The sequence below is a fragment of the Nelumbo lutea genome, chromosome 8, assembly GCF_056320005.1.
Source record: "Nelumbo lutea isolate HS-2025 chromosome 8, American lotus-T2T, whole genome shotgun sequence".
Classification (NCBI taxonomy): Eukaryota; Viridiplantae; Streptophyta; class Magnoliopsida; order Proteales; family Nelumbonaceae; genus Nelumbo; species Nelumbo lutea.
In genome coordinates, this window is record NC_142691.1 from 12,255,797 (window position 1) to 12,269,770 (window position 13,974).

Consider the following 13,974-nt stretch of genomic DNA (forward strand, 5'->3'; position numbering starts at 1 on the left):
ATTCAAAGTTTTAACACCTTTAATAGACACAAAATTTTGAGTAAATAGGACAACTTCATAAAACATCAATAAGTTCATGCATCAAAAGAGTAGTCGATCAAGACTACAATCAGTCTTGAATCCAAAAGTAAGAAGGGTTTCAGATGGAGAAAAGAAGAAGAAGAATAGAAGGAGAAAAGAGGGAGAAGCAGAAGTATACAAAGGGTTTTAGAAAGGAGAGAGAGGGTCGAATTGAATTAATCTGCCGACCCACTCTTAATATTTATATGTTTACTAATTGTAGAAAAAGGCAAAATTGCCCTTAATGCTTACATGGCAAATAAACTAATAATAAAGATGAAATAACAAGCTGTAACAACAAAACTGAAATAACTACCAACTAACACTGACATAACTAACAAAGAATATATGTTGTGTTGCCATATGAACACAGTGGGGACCACAGCTGTGGGGTCCACATCAGGGTTCTCTACACTCCCCCTCAAGTTGGCAATAGATATTTGTCATTCCCAACTTGCATAGGTCTGCCTCTAACTTCTTCCTTGGAACAGCCTTGGTGAGAAGATTTGCAAGCTGCATGTTGGAGGTGATATATGGAAGACACACTTCTTGAGATGAAACCCTTTCTCTGACAAAATGTCGATCAACTTTGATATGCTTAGTTCTGTCATGCTGTACCAGATTGTGAGCTATATTAATAGCAACCTGATTATCACAATACAACATCAAGAGCTTCTCATAATCAATACCCAACTCTTCAAGTAATGACTTCAGCCATAGGATTTCAGCCACACCATTAGCCATCGATCTATATTTAGCTTCAGCACTAGAGCGAGAAACAACACTTTGTTTCTTACTCCTCCAAGAGACAAGGTTACCACCTACAAAGGCACAACATCCAGAGGTAGACCTCCTGTCATCAGCACTCCCAACCCAATCAGCATTTGTATAGACCTCTATCTTCATGTGGTCATTATTCTTGAATAATATACCTCTACCTGGACATCTCTTCAAGTATGTTAATGCTCTCTCAACTGCAAGGAGGTGAGTAGTTCTAGGAGAATGCATGTATTGATTGATAACGCTGACTACATAACTGATGTCTAGTCGTGTGAGACAAAGATATAGGAGTTTTCCAACCAACCGTTGGAACATAGCTTTGTCTTCAAGAGGCTCTCCACCCTCTGCATTGATCTTGTGATTCTGTTCAATGGGTGTATCTGCAGGCTTGACACCCAACTTTCCAGTTTCTGCTAACAGATCTAGAACATACTTCCTTTGAGAAATAAAGGTCCCATGTTTAGATCTAGCAACCTCAATACCCAAGAAGTATCGTAGCGCACCCAGATCTTTCACCTTAAACTCTTGATGGAGTTGTTTGAGGGACTCAATCTCACTATTATCATTCCCTGTCACCACAATATCATCCACATATATAGCAAGCAAGGTTAAAGAAGAGTCTACTCTTTTAATGAACAATGTATGGTCTGACTAGGCCTGTACATAGCCGAATTTTTCAAGGGCTTGTCTGAATCTATCAAACCAAGCTCTGGGGGACTGCTTTAGTCCATACAAGGCTTTATTCAGACGGCAAACCTTCTTACCTGTCTCTGCATCATAAAATCTAGGGGGTAGTTGCATGTAGACTTCTTCCTGTAAGTCTCCATTTAGAAAGGCATTTTTAACATCCATCTGGAACAAAGGCCAAGAATAACTCACTGCAAGGGCTAACAGAACTCGAATAGTGGTCATCTTTGCCACTGGAGCAAAAGTCTCCAAGTAGTCTATACCATAAGTTTGAGTAAATTCTTTTGCAACTAACCGAGCTTTATACCTTTCAATGGAACCATCAGCATTATGTTTCACGATAAATACCCATCTACATCCAACCGGTTTTTTTCCTTTGGGCTGGTCAACTAGCTCCCAAGTATTATTCCTTAGAAGGGCATCCATTTCAACCTTCATTGCATCTTTCCACTCAAGAACTGACATGGCTTCCTGCACTGTTCTGGGGACCTGCCTCCACCGCTTGTGATAGACTTTCAACTCCTGACACCTCTGACAACCCTCCCCATTACAGCCCTCATCATTCAATGGAATGGGTAAAGGAACTCTAGATGAGTTAACCCCACTCTCACAACTCTCCCCCTGAGGAGAAACCCTAGGGTAATAGGGTACCTCCTCAAAGAAAGTAACATCCATCGAGACAAATCTCCTCCCGGAAGTAGGTTCATAGCAGCAATAACCCTTTTGAGTTTGTGCATAACCGAGAAAAATGCATTTGGAGGCCTTAGGGTCAAATTTGGAATGGTGAGGTCTAAGAATCTGAACAAAGCAGGTGCAACCAAAGGTTTTAAGGGGAACAATAAATAATTCTTCATCTGGGTATAGAAGGGTGAACGGAGGCTTCACGTCAAGAACCCGTGAAGGAACCCGATTAATGAGATACACTGCTGTGAGAATAGCATCGCCCCAGAAACGGATAGGCACATTGGAGGTAAACATAATGCTTCTAGCCACCTCCAAAATGTGCCTATTCTTCGTTTCGTCAACCCCATTCTGCTGTGGTGTATAAGGACAAGTGCTCTGGTGAATAATCCCATGATCAAGTAGATAAGAGGCCAGTGGCTTGGTAAAGTATTCTTTCGCATTATCATATCTGAGGATTTTGATTTTGACCCCGAACTGGGTTAAAATCATCTGATGAAAGGTCTGCGCCAGAGCAGGAACCTCATCTCGAGAACGCATAAGGTAAACCCAAGAAAACGGGTATAGTCATCAACAAACAACAAGAAATATCTATACCCCCCCCCCCCATAGAAGGGATGTGATACGGGCCCCAAACATCGGTGTCCACAACATCAAAAGAATTACTACTTCTTTTATTACTCAAGGAATAAGATGTTCTACAATGCTTTGCAAGCTCACAACTCTCACATCTCAAATTTGACATCTTAACAGACTCAAACAAATTAGGAAACAAACTCTTCAAAGACCGAAATGATAAATGACCTAACCGATTATGCCAAAGCATAACCGGACTAACAGACTAAGAAACAAAAGACTTCTTATTTTCATGATCTTTCTAATGGGAACTCTCTTCAAGCAGATAAATCCCATTTGTCTCATGACCAGTCCCAATCACCTTCCTTGTCTCCAAGTCCTGAAAAACACATCGGTCAGGGAAGAAGGTTACTGAACAGTTCTGATGTTTTGTAATACTACTAACTGGAAGCAAATTAGTATCAAGCTTAGGGACATGCAAAACTGAGGATAAGGAAATGGTATTAGACAACTTGATGTCTCCCTTGCCAAAAATGGGAACAAGGGAACCATCAGCAATGGACACTTTATCTCTACCAGACGATAAGTGATAGGTAGTGAACAGTGATGGCAAACTAGTCATATGGTTAGATGCACCTGAGTCTATTACCCAACAATGTTCAGTGTTACCTGGAGCTGAAGCATGGTAAGTTGAGGCCCGAGTACCTGAATGAGCAAAGGCTGATGTGGCAGAAGCTGATGATGACTGAGATGACTGAGCTGAATTCCCAACCTCCTTTTCCAACTGTATTAGGGCAGCCCGAACATCAGCTATGGTGTCTAGAGGCGTGCCTTTTGTGCCTGATGAGGATGCAGAATCGATATTAACAACCATGTGAGCATTACCCCTTTTGTTCCTCAGTTTTGTTGGGACTAGATGAGGGTGCAACTTCCAACATGTGTCTTTAGTATGCTTGGGTTTCTTGCAATGTTCACACACTAGATCCTGCTTATCTTCCTTCTTCATATTCCTTTCTGTATCACCCCCAGACTTAGGTTTAACTGCTGCCAAGGCTGGTGGGAAGGGCTGATGCTGCATCATAACCTTTCTCCTAGTCTCTTCACTATGCACCAATGAGTAGGCTTGAGATAAGGTCACACTGTCCCTTGTTAATATCTGTCGTCTCACAATATCATAATCAAAATTCAGACTAGCTAGGAATTCAAACACCCTATTAGTCTCAACTTGCTTTCTATGAGTTTGTGCATCGTTCTGACTTTCCCACTCAAGTGTTTCCAGATGGTCAATTTCATGCCACAGAGATTTCAAAGTAGAGAAGTAAACGGAGACTGGTTTCTCTCCTTGCTTGAGGTTATTAATCTCACACTTCAATTCATAGGCCCTAGCAACATTAAGGGGTTGGGAGTAGGTCTCTTTCATGACATCCCGGATTTCCTTGGTTGTTTTTGCCCACAAATAGTTTCGGCTGATATGTGGCTGCATAGAGTTGCACAGCCATGTCATAACCAAGTAGTTCTCCTGAATCCACTTGGTATACATTTGGTCCTCCTTGATGGTTCTTTCACATCTCCCAATAGGTATCTAAGTTTTCCTCTTCCCCCAATAGCCATCATGGCCGATTGGGCCCATTCTAAGTAGTTTGATCCATCAAACCTCACAGTTGTAATCTGAAATGCAGTCTCAGACATATTACCAGAATTGCTAGTCCCAAAAACACCTTCCCCCTAATTCTTGAACTCCATTCTTGGTTAAGAATTAGTAATCAAAAGCTTTTAAAGCTACTGTAATAGAAAACAACACTTAAACAACTGATAACAGACAGCCTAGGTCTTCCACAAACAAGAGGAAACAGAATTCTGTATGAACACAGTTCAGATCTGAAACCAATCAACAGTTCTGAATTTTAGGGTGAACCCAGTTCAGATCTGATCTGAAACCAATCGACAGTTCGGAATGTAAGCAGTCCAATTCTTGATAAAGGTTCTCACCCCAAAAACAGGCTTTGAAGCCAAAACAAGTCTAGAACTCACTTAGAAAACAATATGGAATGCTGAAACAGATTTAGGGTTTGATCGTAGGGTTAAGGAAATCTTTGTGAGAACAAAAACAGTGCTCAGCCGCACCTTCCAAATAGGTCCACAGTCAAGTCTGGTCGTAGGGTTAAGGACAAACCCTAGAAAAACCAGAGAATTCTGATCGCCTCTGAAAAAATAAAGGAGAGCTCAGCCGCTCCTCCTAGATAAGTCCAACCTATCATTGACTGATGACGGTCTCAAGAAAAGATAAAACTTACCCAGAAAACTCTGATCGCCACCTTCAATCTCGGGAACCCTAATATTGATCCTTTTAACCTTCTCTTATTCTTCCTGATTACCAAAACACTCTCCAAGCCTCTACAAGCCTTTGGACAGCTGCTAAACCCTTTTGGTAACCTCCAAGAATCAGCCAACAAACAGTTCTTTCTAAGCTTCCAACCCTAGGCAATTCTCATGTGGTCGGCTGGATTAGACACACATGAGAAACCCTAGATTGGCTTTGATACCAAGTAGTCGATCAAGACTACAATCAGTGTTGAATCCAAAAGTAAAAAGGGTTTCAGATGGAGAAAAGAAGAAGAAAAGAAGGAGAAAAGAGGGAGAAGCAGACGTACACAAAGGGTTTTAGAAAGGAGAGAGAGGGTCGAATTGAATTAATCTGCCGACCCACTCTTAATATTTATATGTTTACTAATTGTAGAGAAAGGCAGAATTACCCTTAATGCTTACATGGCAAATAAACTAATAATAAAGCTGAAATAACAAGCTGTAACAACAAAACTGAAATAACTACCAACTAACACTGACATAACTAACAAAGAATACATGCTGTGCTGCCATACGAACACAGTGGGGACCACAGCCATGGGGTCCACATGAGGGTTCTCTACAAAAAGTAACATGAACTGCATTGGAAGCTTAACTTGGCCACATTTTCATGCATAATAATTATATTTTAATTACTGGCTTAAATAAAACTAGAAATCATTGATGACTTGTTCTATGTTAAAACAAAAACTGGTAAAATCATAAAATGCCCCTCAAATTTCCATTTCCAGGAATATCTATAAGGCCATGGTACCCTTGAATCTGAGAATTTTTCCATCTTCCTGTGCAAGAACTACACCAGAACATGAGTATTCATGTATCAGAAGCTAGTAAGCTTATGATCAGGGATTCTTAAAGTGAATTTCAATTTTTGAATGTGGTCGAGAGCAACAAGGGTAGGAAAAATTAGTGATTTAGGTAGGGTGTAGTTTAAAAAGTGAAAAAGGGCTTATATAGGAGACCTATTGGGGATGGTTAACAGGGCAGTTAGTGAGTTACCTATCATATCCATCTAGTGTAAGAAGGTTATTGGGGATACTATTTTTTATGACTATCCTTGTTTGTTCTTTGGGGATCTTTGGCTTGTGGATACCAGGCTTTTGATATGTTGGATGGTTAAAAAGCAGCAATCTATGGGTATCGACTATTTCTTCATCACGTGCCTATAAAGTTTGGCCAAAAAACTTGATGCCAATGTCCCCCAGCTATCATATATCTTCAGCAACCTTGAAATTTATTTCTGTCATACTCTGATAAAATATTTAATACTGTTGAGAAAAAACTTATGCCAACTATTTATCAATAAAAAAAAACTTATACCAACTCTCCTTACTACACATTGAGGAAGAAGTTTATCAAAGTTTCTAAAAGAGCAATAAAATTTGTGGTGTTCACTTGTCAAAAAATGAAATTTTTGGTATTCCTTGATTGTGGATGTTTGCATGGAAATGCAATTTTAGGCAAGTTCTGAGCTAAAATTAGATTGACATAGAAGCTTGTTGTTTTCCTCTTTTTGATAGAACAAATAAAACTGGTTTTCATTATTTGAACATTAGAAGTTTATATATGAAGTAACTTGATGTGGCATATTGGACCTTATCAGGTTTTTGTAAGTCCAAAGGTCATATCCAAGGCCACTATGTTGATTTCACAAATAAGGCACAGGCACCTTCAATAAGATCCAAGATATTTTTGTCATTTTTCAAATTTCTTTTTCCTTTTTTTTTTCATGAAAAATCTTCTGTTTGGAGAGCACTTTCTTTATGTCACGATTACTTTTCCAAAGAGGGATCCTGTGTCCCTCTCTGAATGGTTCTGGACTCTCTTTTCCAAATTAAGGAAAAGAAATTGAACCTTCACAACAGCTTTATTTGCTCCTCAACATGAAACTCTTTGTAGTAAAAGTTCATCCCATCTACCCTTGCATCTGTATACAGCTTGCATACCTTCATTTCTGTCCTTTCCTTTTAATAATTTTTTTGGTTAGTCATCCCAAAAGAAGGGGCAAAAATAATGGAAGAATGAATGAAACAGACTCCATCATCATCATCATCTTTTCTCCACTGATTGGTAAGACTTGCAACCGAAGGTTATGACTTGGGTGGGTGAAACTCTTTCTTGTCCCTCTTGTCTATTTGTCTCATTCTTCCCTTTCTTCTTTCACCTTATGCCATCATCTCAAATCAAGTGCAGTTGTGATATGAAATGTAGTTTATTGTTGCTCTTTGGTCAGCCTGCTTCATGATTTCTATACCGATCAAATGCAATAATAATACAGAAAAGGTAACAAAAATTTCGAGATTGAAAACTGGAGAAGTGAACTAAAGGAATTTTTGCTAGGTCTACTGCACTCTTTTCAATGACCTGGAAGATTCTGCTTCTAGCCTTTGGGTGGTAACTGAGGATGCTTAATTAAACATTCTTTCAGGCACCTCCTTTTACCTTTGGTAATAACTTATAGATTATTGGCTGCTATTCTGTAGATTCAAATGATATAACTAGTTCCGGATGGCTAGAGTACTATGATGCTTCAAGACCCGTAAATATAAAAATGTTGAAACTGTTCAATATATTAACTGATACTCTTCATGTGGTTCATCAGGTTGTTTTTCAAGAAGATGAAATAGCATTCCAAGTAGGAGAAACTACTGAAATACTCTCAGGAGGTCGTCTTTGTGCAACACCACATTGTGTTCAGGTATTCCATGTCTTGTTTTTTTTTTTTTCATTTTATCTTTAATAGACAACTGAATGTGTATTAACAGAAAAGGGAAGGGAAAAGAATTCAAGAAATATACTAGAGAGAAGAGGCAAAAGAGTACTACTATCCAAAAATATAGAAAGACATGGAAAAATTATCAATTTGTTTGTTCTCCTCCACTTTCATTTATTTCATTATCAATTGTCAATACTTTCAGTGTTGTCATTGGAAAAATTAGCATGCGTTCTGTTTCCTCCATTACATTTTTTTATTTGTAATTATGAAAAATTATGTGTATCTCAATGTAGTTATGTGAATTTCTTTTTCAATTCAGCCAGCTATTCTATCAAATTATTTCCCTGCTTAATTAATGTCGAAGCTCCATTTTCACTACCTTAATTAAATAGTCCATACCAAGCAAAATATTGAAGAGGATACTTTCCTTAGAATTAGAATGTGGATGAATTGGAGAGGTGCTCCTGGTTTGTTGTTTGATTAGTGCATACCCATCAAATAAAAAGGAAAATCCATCCTGGAGGGGTTAATTCCAGTTTTGTTTCTAACCTCTTTACAGTATTTATGGAAAACATTGTACAGTAAAATCCATCCTAATTTCATTTTGTTTGATGGTTAGGCACCTAAAGGAGAGCAGACTTATGGTGTGGAACGATCTACCTTTGCATTATTCATGCAACCTGACTGGTATGTTTGATGGGTATATGGTAACCATTATGGAGATTGAAGACATGCCTTAAATTTTCAAAAGCTTCATATCATGAACTACATGTGCCGTCCAATATCCTCTGTTTCACAAATTCAAATATTCTGTTTGTTTCTGGACATTATATTTAAAACTTAAAAGTAAAAAAATTTTAGATAAAGAAAACAAGCTTTGGGGTTCTTTTTTAGAAGTTAGAACATGTGCAGCTTCAATAATCAACAACCTGTTATTTTATTAAAGATGGTAACGATTTCAATTTTCAATTGACATGTCCAATCGGACTCAGCATCAATGTAAGTGTTAATATATCTTATGAAACCTTGTTTCTTTGTACTATATTTTGTTAAGACATGTTGGCCAATGATCTCATTTGTCAACATCTTAAACTGCATCTAGCACGTAAAAGAGGTTATTAAGAGAGCGTGCATTCCTTTCATGCAAAGGGGACATTTGATAATGACTGAAATGGATGAAGTGAATAAGTGCCTCTTCTTGGGATGGTTGTAACTCTTATACTATGCGATTAATGAATAAATTTCTTTATTCATTAAAAAGTGAATAATTGCTTTGTCTTTTAGCGGATAGATTTTCAAATAACAAATTATTCAAGGGTATAGTGATCAACCCAACTTCAGCTTCAGCCAATAAGGAGCTCACAACCTCAAAAATTCATTGACTAAATGTCAAATCAGCAAGTTATTCAGTCCTGTCACTTCATATGTTATCAAACAGCCCCTAAGGGTTTGGGTGAAGGATGAAGAAAGAAATTATTGTTTCTTAGAATTCACTATATGGTTTAATTTATTTTATATTTCTGCTTGTTGTGAATCTTCTGAGCATTATGTAGGTCCTTAGAAACGGTATGGGTTATGTTTTCTAAAAGATTAAAGAATATAAATTTTGGGTTAGTAATGTATGGTTGGTTTATAGAAGACAAGGTTGATGGGTAGCATTGGTTCAAAATCCAGCAAAATATGCTCTAAATCTTGGGGACATCAAGAGAATAGTTTGTTTGTTTTCTTCTAGCATCAAAGAACTACCAGGAAAAAAAACAGAGAACAAGAAATCATGTATTTCTCCAATACTGATTTCAAGAGAAGAAAAAATGAGCAGTTACAGAGAAGGAAAAAATATTAACTCATCCAATCTTGCCATTCAGGACAGGTTTACATGTATATGTAGAACTTTTCAAAGCTTTGACTGAAATAACTGCATCTGACTCTTAGTTAGAACCTTAGGAACTCCTAAAAATAGAAACCCAGAAAATAGAAATTCAGCAAAAAGTAGTTCGACTCAAACTAGGGGTGGCAACGAGCCGAGCTCGAGCATAATAGAGCTCGGTTCGTGAGGCTCGCGAGCCGGCTCGAATATATATATATATATAATATAATATAATAAAAGTATTATAATTATTAATTTTTTAAATATCAAATAAAAAATATTTTTATATATACTTTTTTATTTTTATAAAATATATTTTTCTCAAAATCGAGCTTGAGCTTATGAATTTTTTACTCGAGCCGAGCTCGAGCTTGGGGTTCTGGCTTGAACTAAGCTCGAGCCTTGTAGAACAGTCTCGAGCCGAGCTCAAGCCTGGAACTATTCAGCTCGGCTCGGCTCGAATCCACCCCTAACTCAGACTAACAGTTTCCTGAAAATAATAGGAAACTACTAATTATTAGATCTTCTGAAAAATAGATACTCCTTAAAGAAAATAATATCTAGTTTAAAACATAAAAATAGAAAACTATTAATCTAAAAGCTTTTACTGGGTGCAATTATTTATTCTTCCATATGTTTTAGTAATTTTGGAATGTCCAAATTTCTCCAGTAATTGATTTGTTATATCCTCTATTGCTATAAAAGGCAAAACTACATCAGTTAGACTACAAAACATTATTTGGACATACAATTCAGTAACATGTAAGGACTGTCCATCCTTGAAACTGTGCATACACAGTGAGAAATTCTCAGTAGGGTTTGAGTTCGAAGCGGTTGTTCAAAATAGAAAGATATTCCACTGGCCCAAAAGCTCAATACTATGTTTTATGTGAATTCTAATTAACCGTCTTATCTGTATCTACATATGGATTCCCTGGTTTTTGTGGATAACAAAACCAATAGAGAAAAAAATGTGCCAAAGACATCTTTGGAGTCCCATAAAGAGTTGTTATTACCAAAGTGTTGGCAAGTTCATTTTACAGAAACTGCAGCATGGAATCCTGGGCTATTTATGCAATTTTCATTCATGGGGTTTGTTGGCTCTTGGTCACTCTTGATTTTTTAGGTGAATAAAGTTTTCTAAATAAAGATGGTTTAACAAGACTCAGTTTTTCATCAAGTTTTCCACATTTTGAGTAGCCATTTATCCATGATTTTTATTTGTGTTTCTACTCTACTTTTCTGCAGTTTTTCAGTAAAGCTTCATTTGTAGAAAAACTTTCACAAAGATGAAGAGTTTAAATTTCTATAGCACATCAGATCCAAATTCTATGGGACTGTTGAAACACAGAAACTGTTTTAAGAATCATGTTTTCATTTTTGTAATTCAAACAGTTGGGCAGTATTTATGCAGTTAGATTATCTACCTGACCTAGTGCGATATCTATGGAATTACTTATTTGTCTCCCTGCGAAGCTTGAAATTTTTAGTTTTAGTAATTATTGATTCTTAATTTATTTGTAATCACTTTGAAACTCTTCTTTTGCAGGGATGAAAGTCTTAACTTTCCTAAAGAGGTCCATCTTCATCAAGAGGTATATTTTATTGAATCCTCAAATCTTTTCATTCTGTATTGTAAAAATATCTAGATGAACCTAGGTAGATAGAGCACTCAAAGCACCCATGCAAGACACTAACCAATGGCTTTAGGACTATGCAAATTGGATAGAATGTATTTTCAATTATATCCAGTCTCTGAAACAAAGTCCTATCCCAACTATTTGGAGTCAGCCATGAATCCTGTTTTTCCATTCCACTATTCGAAGGGCCACATCCTCTGTTACAATGAACAACTTGGCATGAGCTTGAAACAATTTGGGGTTCTTTTTCTAAAGGATTTGGCAAAATTTATATGTTGACTGTTAGCTGACATAAGCCTTTATCTGGGTTTAGTAACAGTAGTGCGAGAAAGTGAACTGCTGCAGAGCTTATAAATTATGTTCAGTACACATCCTAAAACCAAAATACACAGATAATATATATATTATGTATGTATGAGCGTTAAACATTGGCAGTTAGTGTAAGCCTTGGTGGATCTTATAGGTTCCTAGAGAACAAATTGATGACATTGTTGCATTATTCTGACATATGAAAAATGCAAAATACACGAAAGGATTTTCAATTTGGCAATCAACATAGTACTGTGTAGTTTTTGAGTTGTTAAAGTTTGCAAAACATGGATAGAATACTTGAAACCAACTCTAGATTTGTCTTAGGGTCTCTATTTCTGTTTCTTTACGAAGGTAATGTGTGATGATTATGATATCCAATTGAAGCTGTTATCTGTATTGTTTTACAGCTAATCCCGCCAAATGGAGTTCTTACTTTTGGAGAGTACTCTGAGAAGCTCCTTGACAAATATTACCACTTAAAATCATAAGAAATTTGTATACTGTATCTTGAGTAAAGCTTCATTGTTTTCAGATAAAACAAAAAATAGTCTAGCTGTGTTGTAAATAAATTACATTTAAAATCATTGTTGTTTCCATGCCTCATTTACTTTGTTTCCATATTCCTTTGGTTGGGTTAAACTGCTATTTTATTCTCTAGACATGCAGACTCCCATAAATTGGGAATGATCACTGAGAACACCATGACTCGAGATATTCATGCCATTCAATAGCCATTTCCAAATACTCAATCAAGGTTTACTTCAAATTTTCCAAAAACCATGTAGATTAACAAGGTCAAGTGACATCATCCTGCAGGCTTTTATGATCTTCAAGCACATATTTCTTAAATATGGGATCTTACCTACAAAACACAATTTCACCAGAAGCCGTACCAAGTTTTCAAGTACCTTAAAATCCCACCTGATTTTAATGTTACGATGACCTAGGACCGTGATTATAAAATCAGCTCTTTGTTGATAAATAGTTTTATCTTCTTTAACCAAAATTGGGGCCATTGTTTGGTCAATGGTAAATCTCAGGGTTACAAGTGTGACAATGTGGATTTGCATTTCAGAGCAGCCACTGTGTAAAAATTGCCAAAGGTTAGGTCCGCATTGGTCTACCCCTCCCAAGACCCCATATAGCTGGGACTAACATTAGGTAATGACCCTAACAGTATAGTAATTCTTCATCCAATTCCTCCACTAAACCCCTGGGTTAGACTCCACAATCTCCCCTAAATACCTCCTCTGGCTTAGTAGTACACAATGCAAAGTCATTTTGTATCTGAAATTACAAATCCCTTCTTACCATCTTTGATCTTCACAAAGAGTAAACAATTTATTTAGTCTGACGAAGTTGTTGACGTTCTCTAAGCAAGTCGATAGATTGAACAGAACAGATTTGCATGCTGTGTTTTTTGATTCTGAAACTTTTCCCTGTTACCGAACATCGAAGACTCGATCCATTAAGTGGTTTATCCATATCTAGTGATGAGATTTTAAGTACGAGAATTTGCAATTGATTCTTGGATCTCCGATTCACTTGAGTTGTGGTGGGAATAGAGTTGTACACATTTCCTCCAGGTTATCAGTTTGATTTTCTTATAAATGACCCCTCGAATTGGATAATTCTTCCGTACTCCAGCTGTTCCCTGACACATTGTATTTTAGCCATGGTTTTGAAAACTGGATCGGATGGTCGGACCAGTTGACCCAGGAGCCATCTAGGTAATCGGTTCCATTTCACCTTAAAATCGTTCTTGGGCTAAAAACTGTTGACTTGGTTAGTGACCTGTTGATATAGGTGGTCAAACCATTGATCTATTGATCCAGACAATGATTTTTGGCTTTATTTTATTTTAATTATTAATTTTTAAATCAAAATAGGCTGTTCATTTGAACCGGATGGTCAGACCGTTTGACCCAAAAAATGGCGGCCAAAATGATTGTATTGACTCCAGTTTTTAAAGCCTTGATTTTAATCTAAATCTTCTAAAAATAAAAACTCTGCACACATGGCATCCAGATGCTCATGAGGAATATCTCCCGTAAATGTATGTAAATTAAATTCATGGGTAAAACGTCTGACCTCCTTGCACAGAAGTTATACTTTAGGGAGATCCCATCTCATTAGATTTGGTTTACACAACCGAAGTGAGAATCAGACCGTGCATTGTGCTGAGTGCTGAGGACAATTGTAAGACGTCAATCCTTAAAGCTTAATAAATGCACAGAGTTTTGACATGTTTATATCATTATATGTGAGTCGATAAGGTCGACAGTTGTTGA

At 37.1% G+C, this 13,974-nt stretch overlaps 1 protein-coding gene across 1 annotated transcript in view; it reads left to right on the forward strand.

Moving 5' to 3' along the window:
- Nucleotides 1-12,286, forward strand: part of LOC148842756 (2-oxoglutarate (2OG) and Fe(II)-dependent oxygenase superfamily protein) — a 59,428-nt gene extending 47,142 nt beyond the window's left edge. The window contains exons 12-15 of the mRNA XM_088957260.1: nucleotides 7,751-7,846; nucleotides 8,484-8,551; nucleotides 11,281-11,326; nucleotides 12,091-12,286. Of these exons, the coding sequence (XP_088813386.1) occupies nucleotides 7,751-7,846; nucleotides 8,484-8,551; nucleotides 11,281-11,326; nucleotides 12,091-12,171 (291 nt within the window). The 3' untranslated portion in view covers nucleotides 12,172-12,286. The remainder of the gene's footprint in view (nucleotides 1-7,750; nucleotides 7,847-8,483; nucleotides 8,552-11,280; nucleotides 11,327-12,090) is intronic.
- The last annotated feature ends 1,688 nt before the right edge of the window (nucleotides 12,287-13,974 follow it).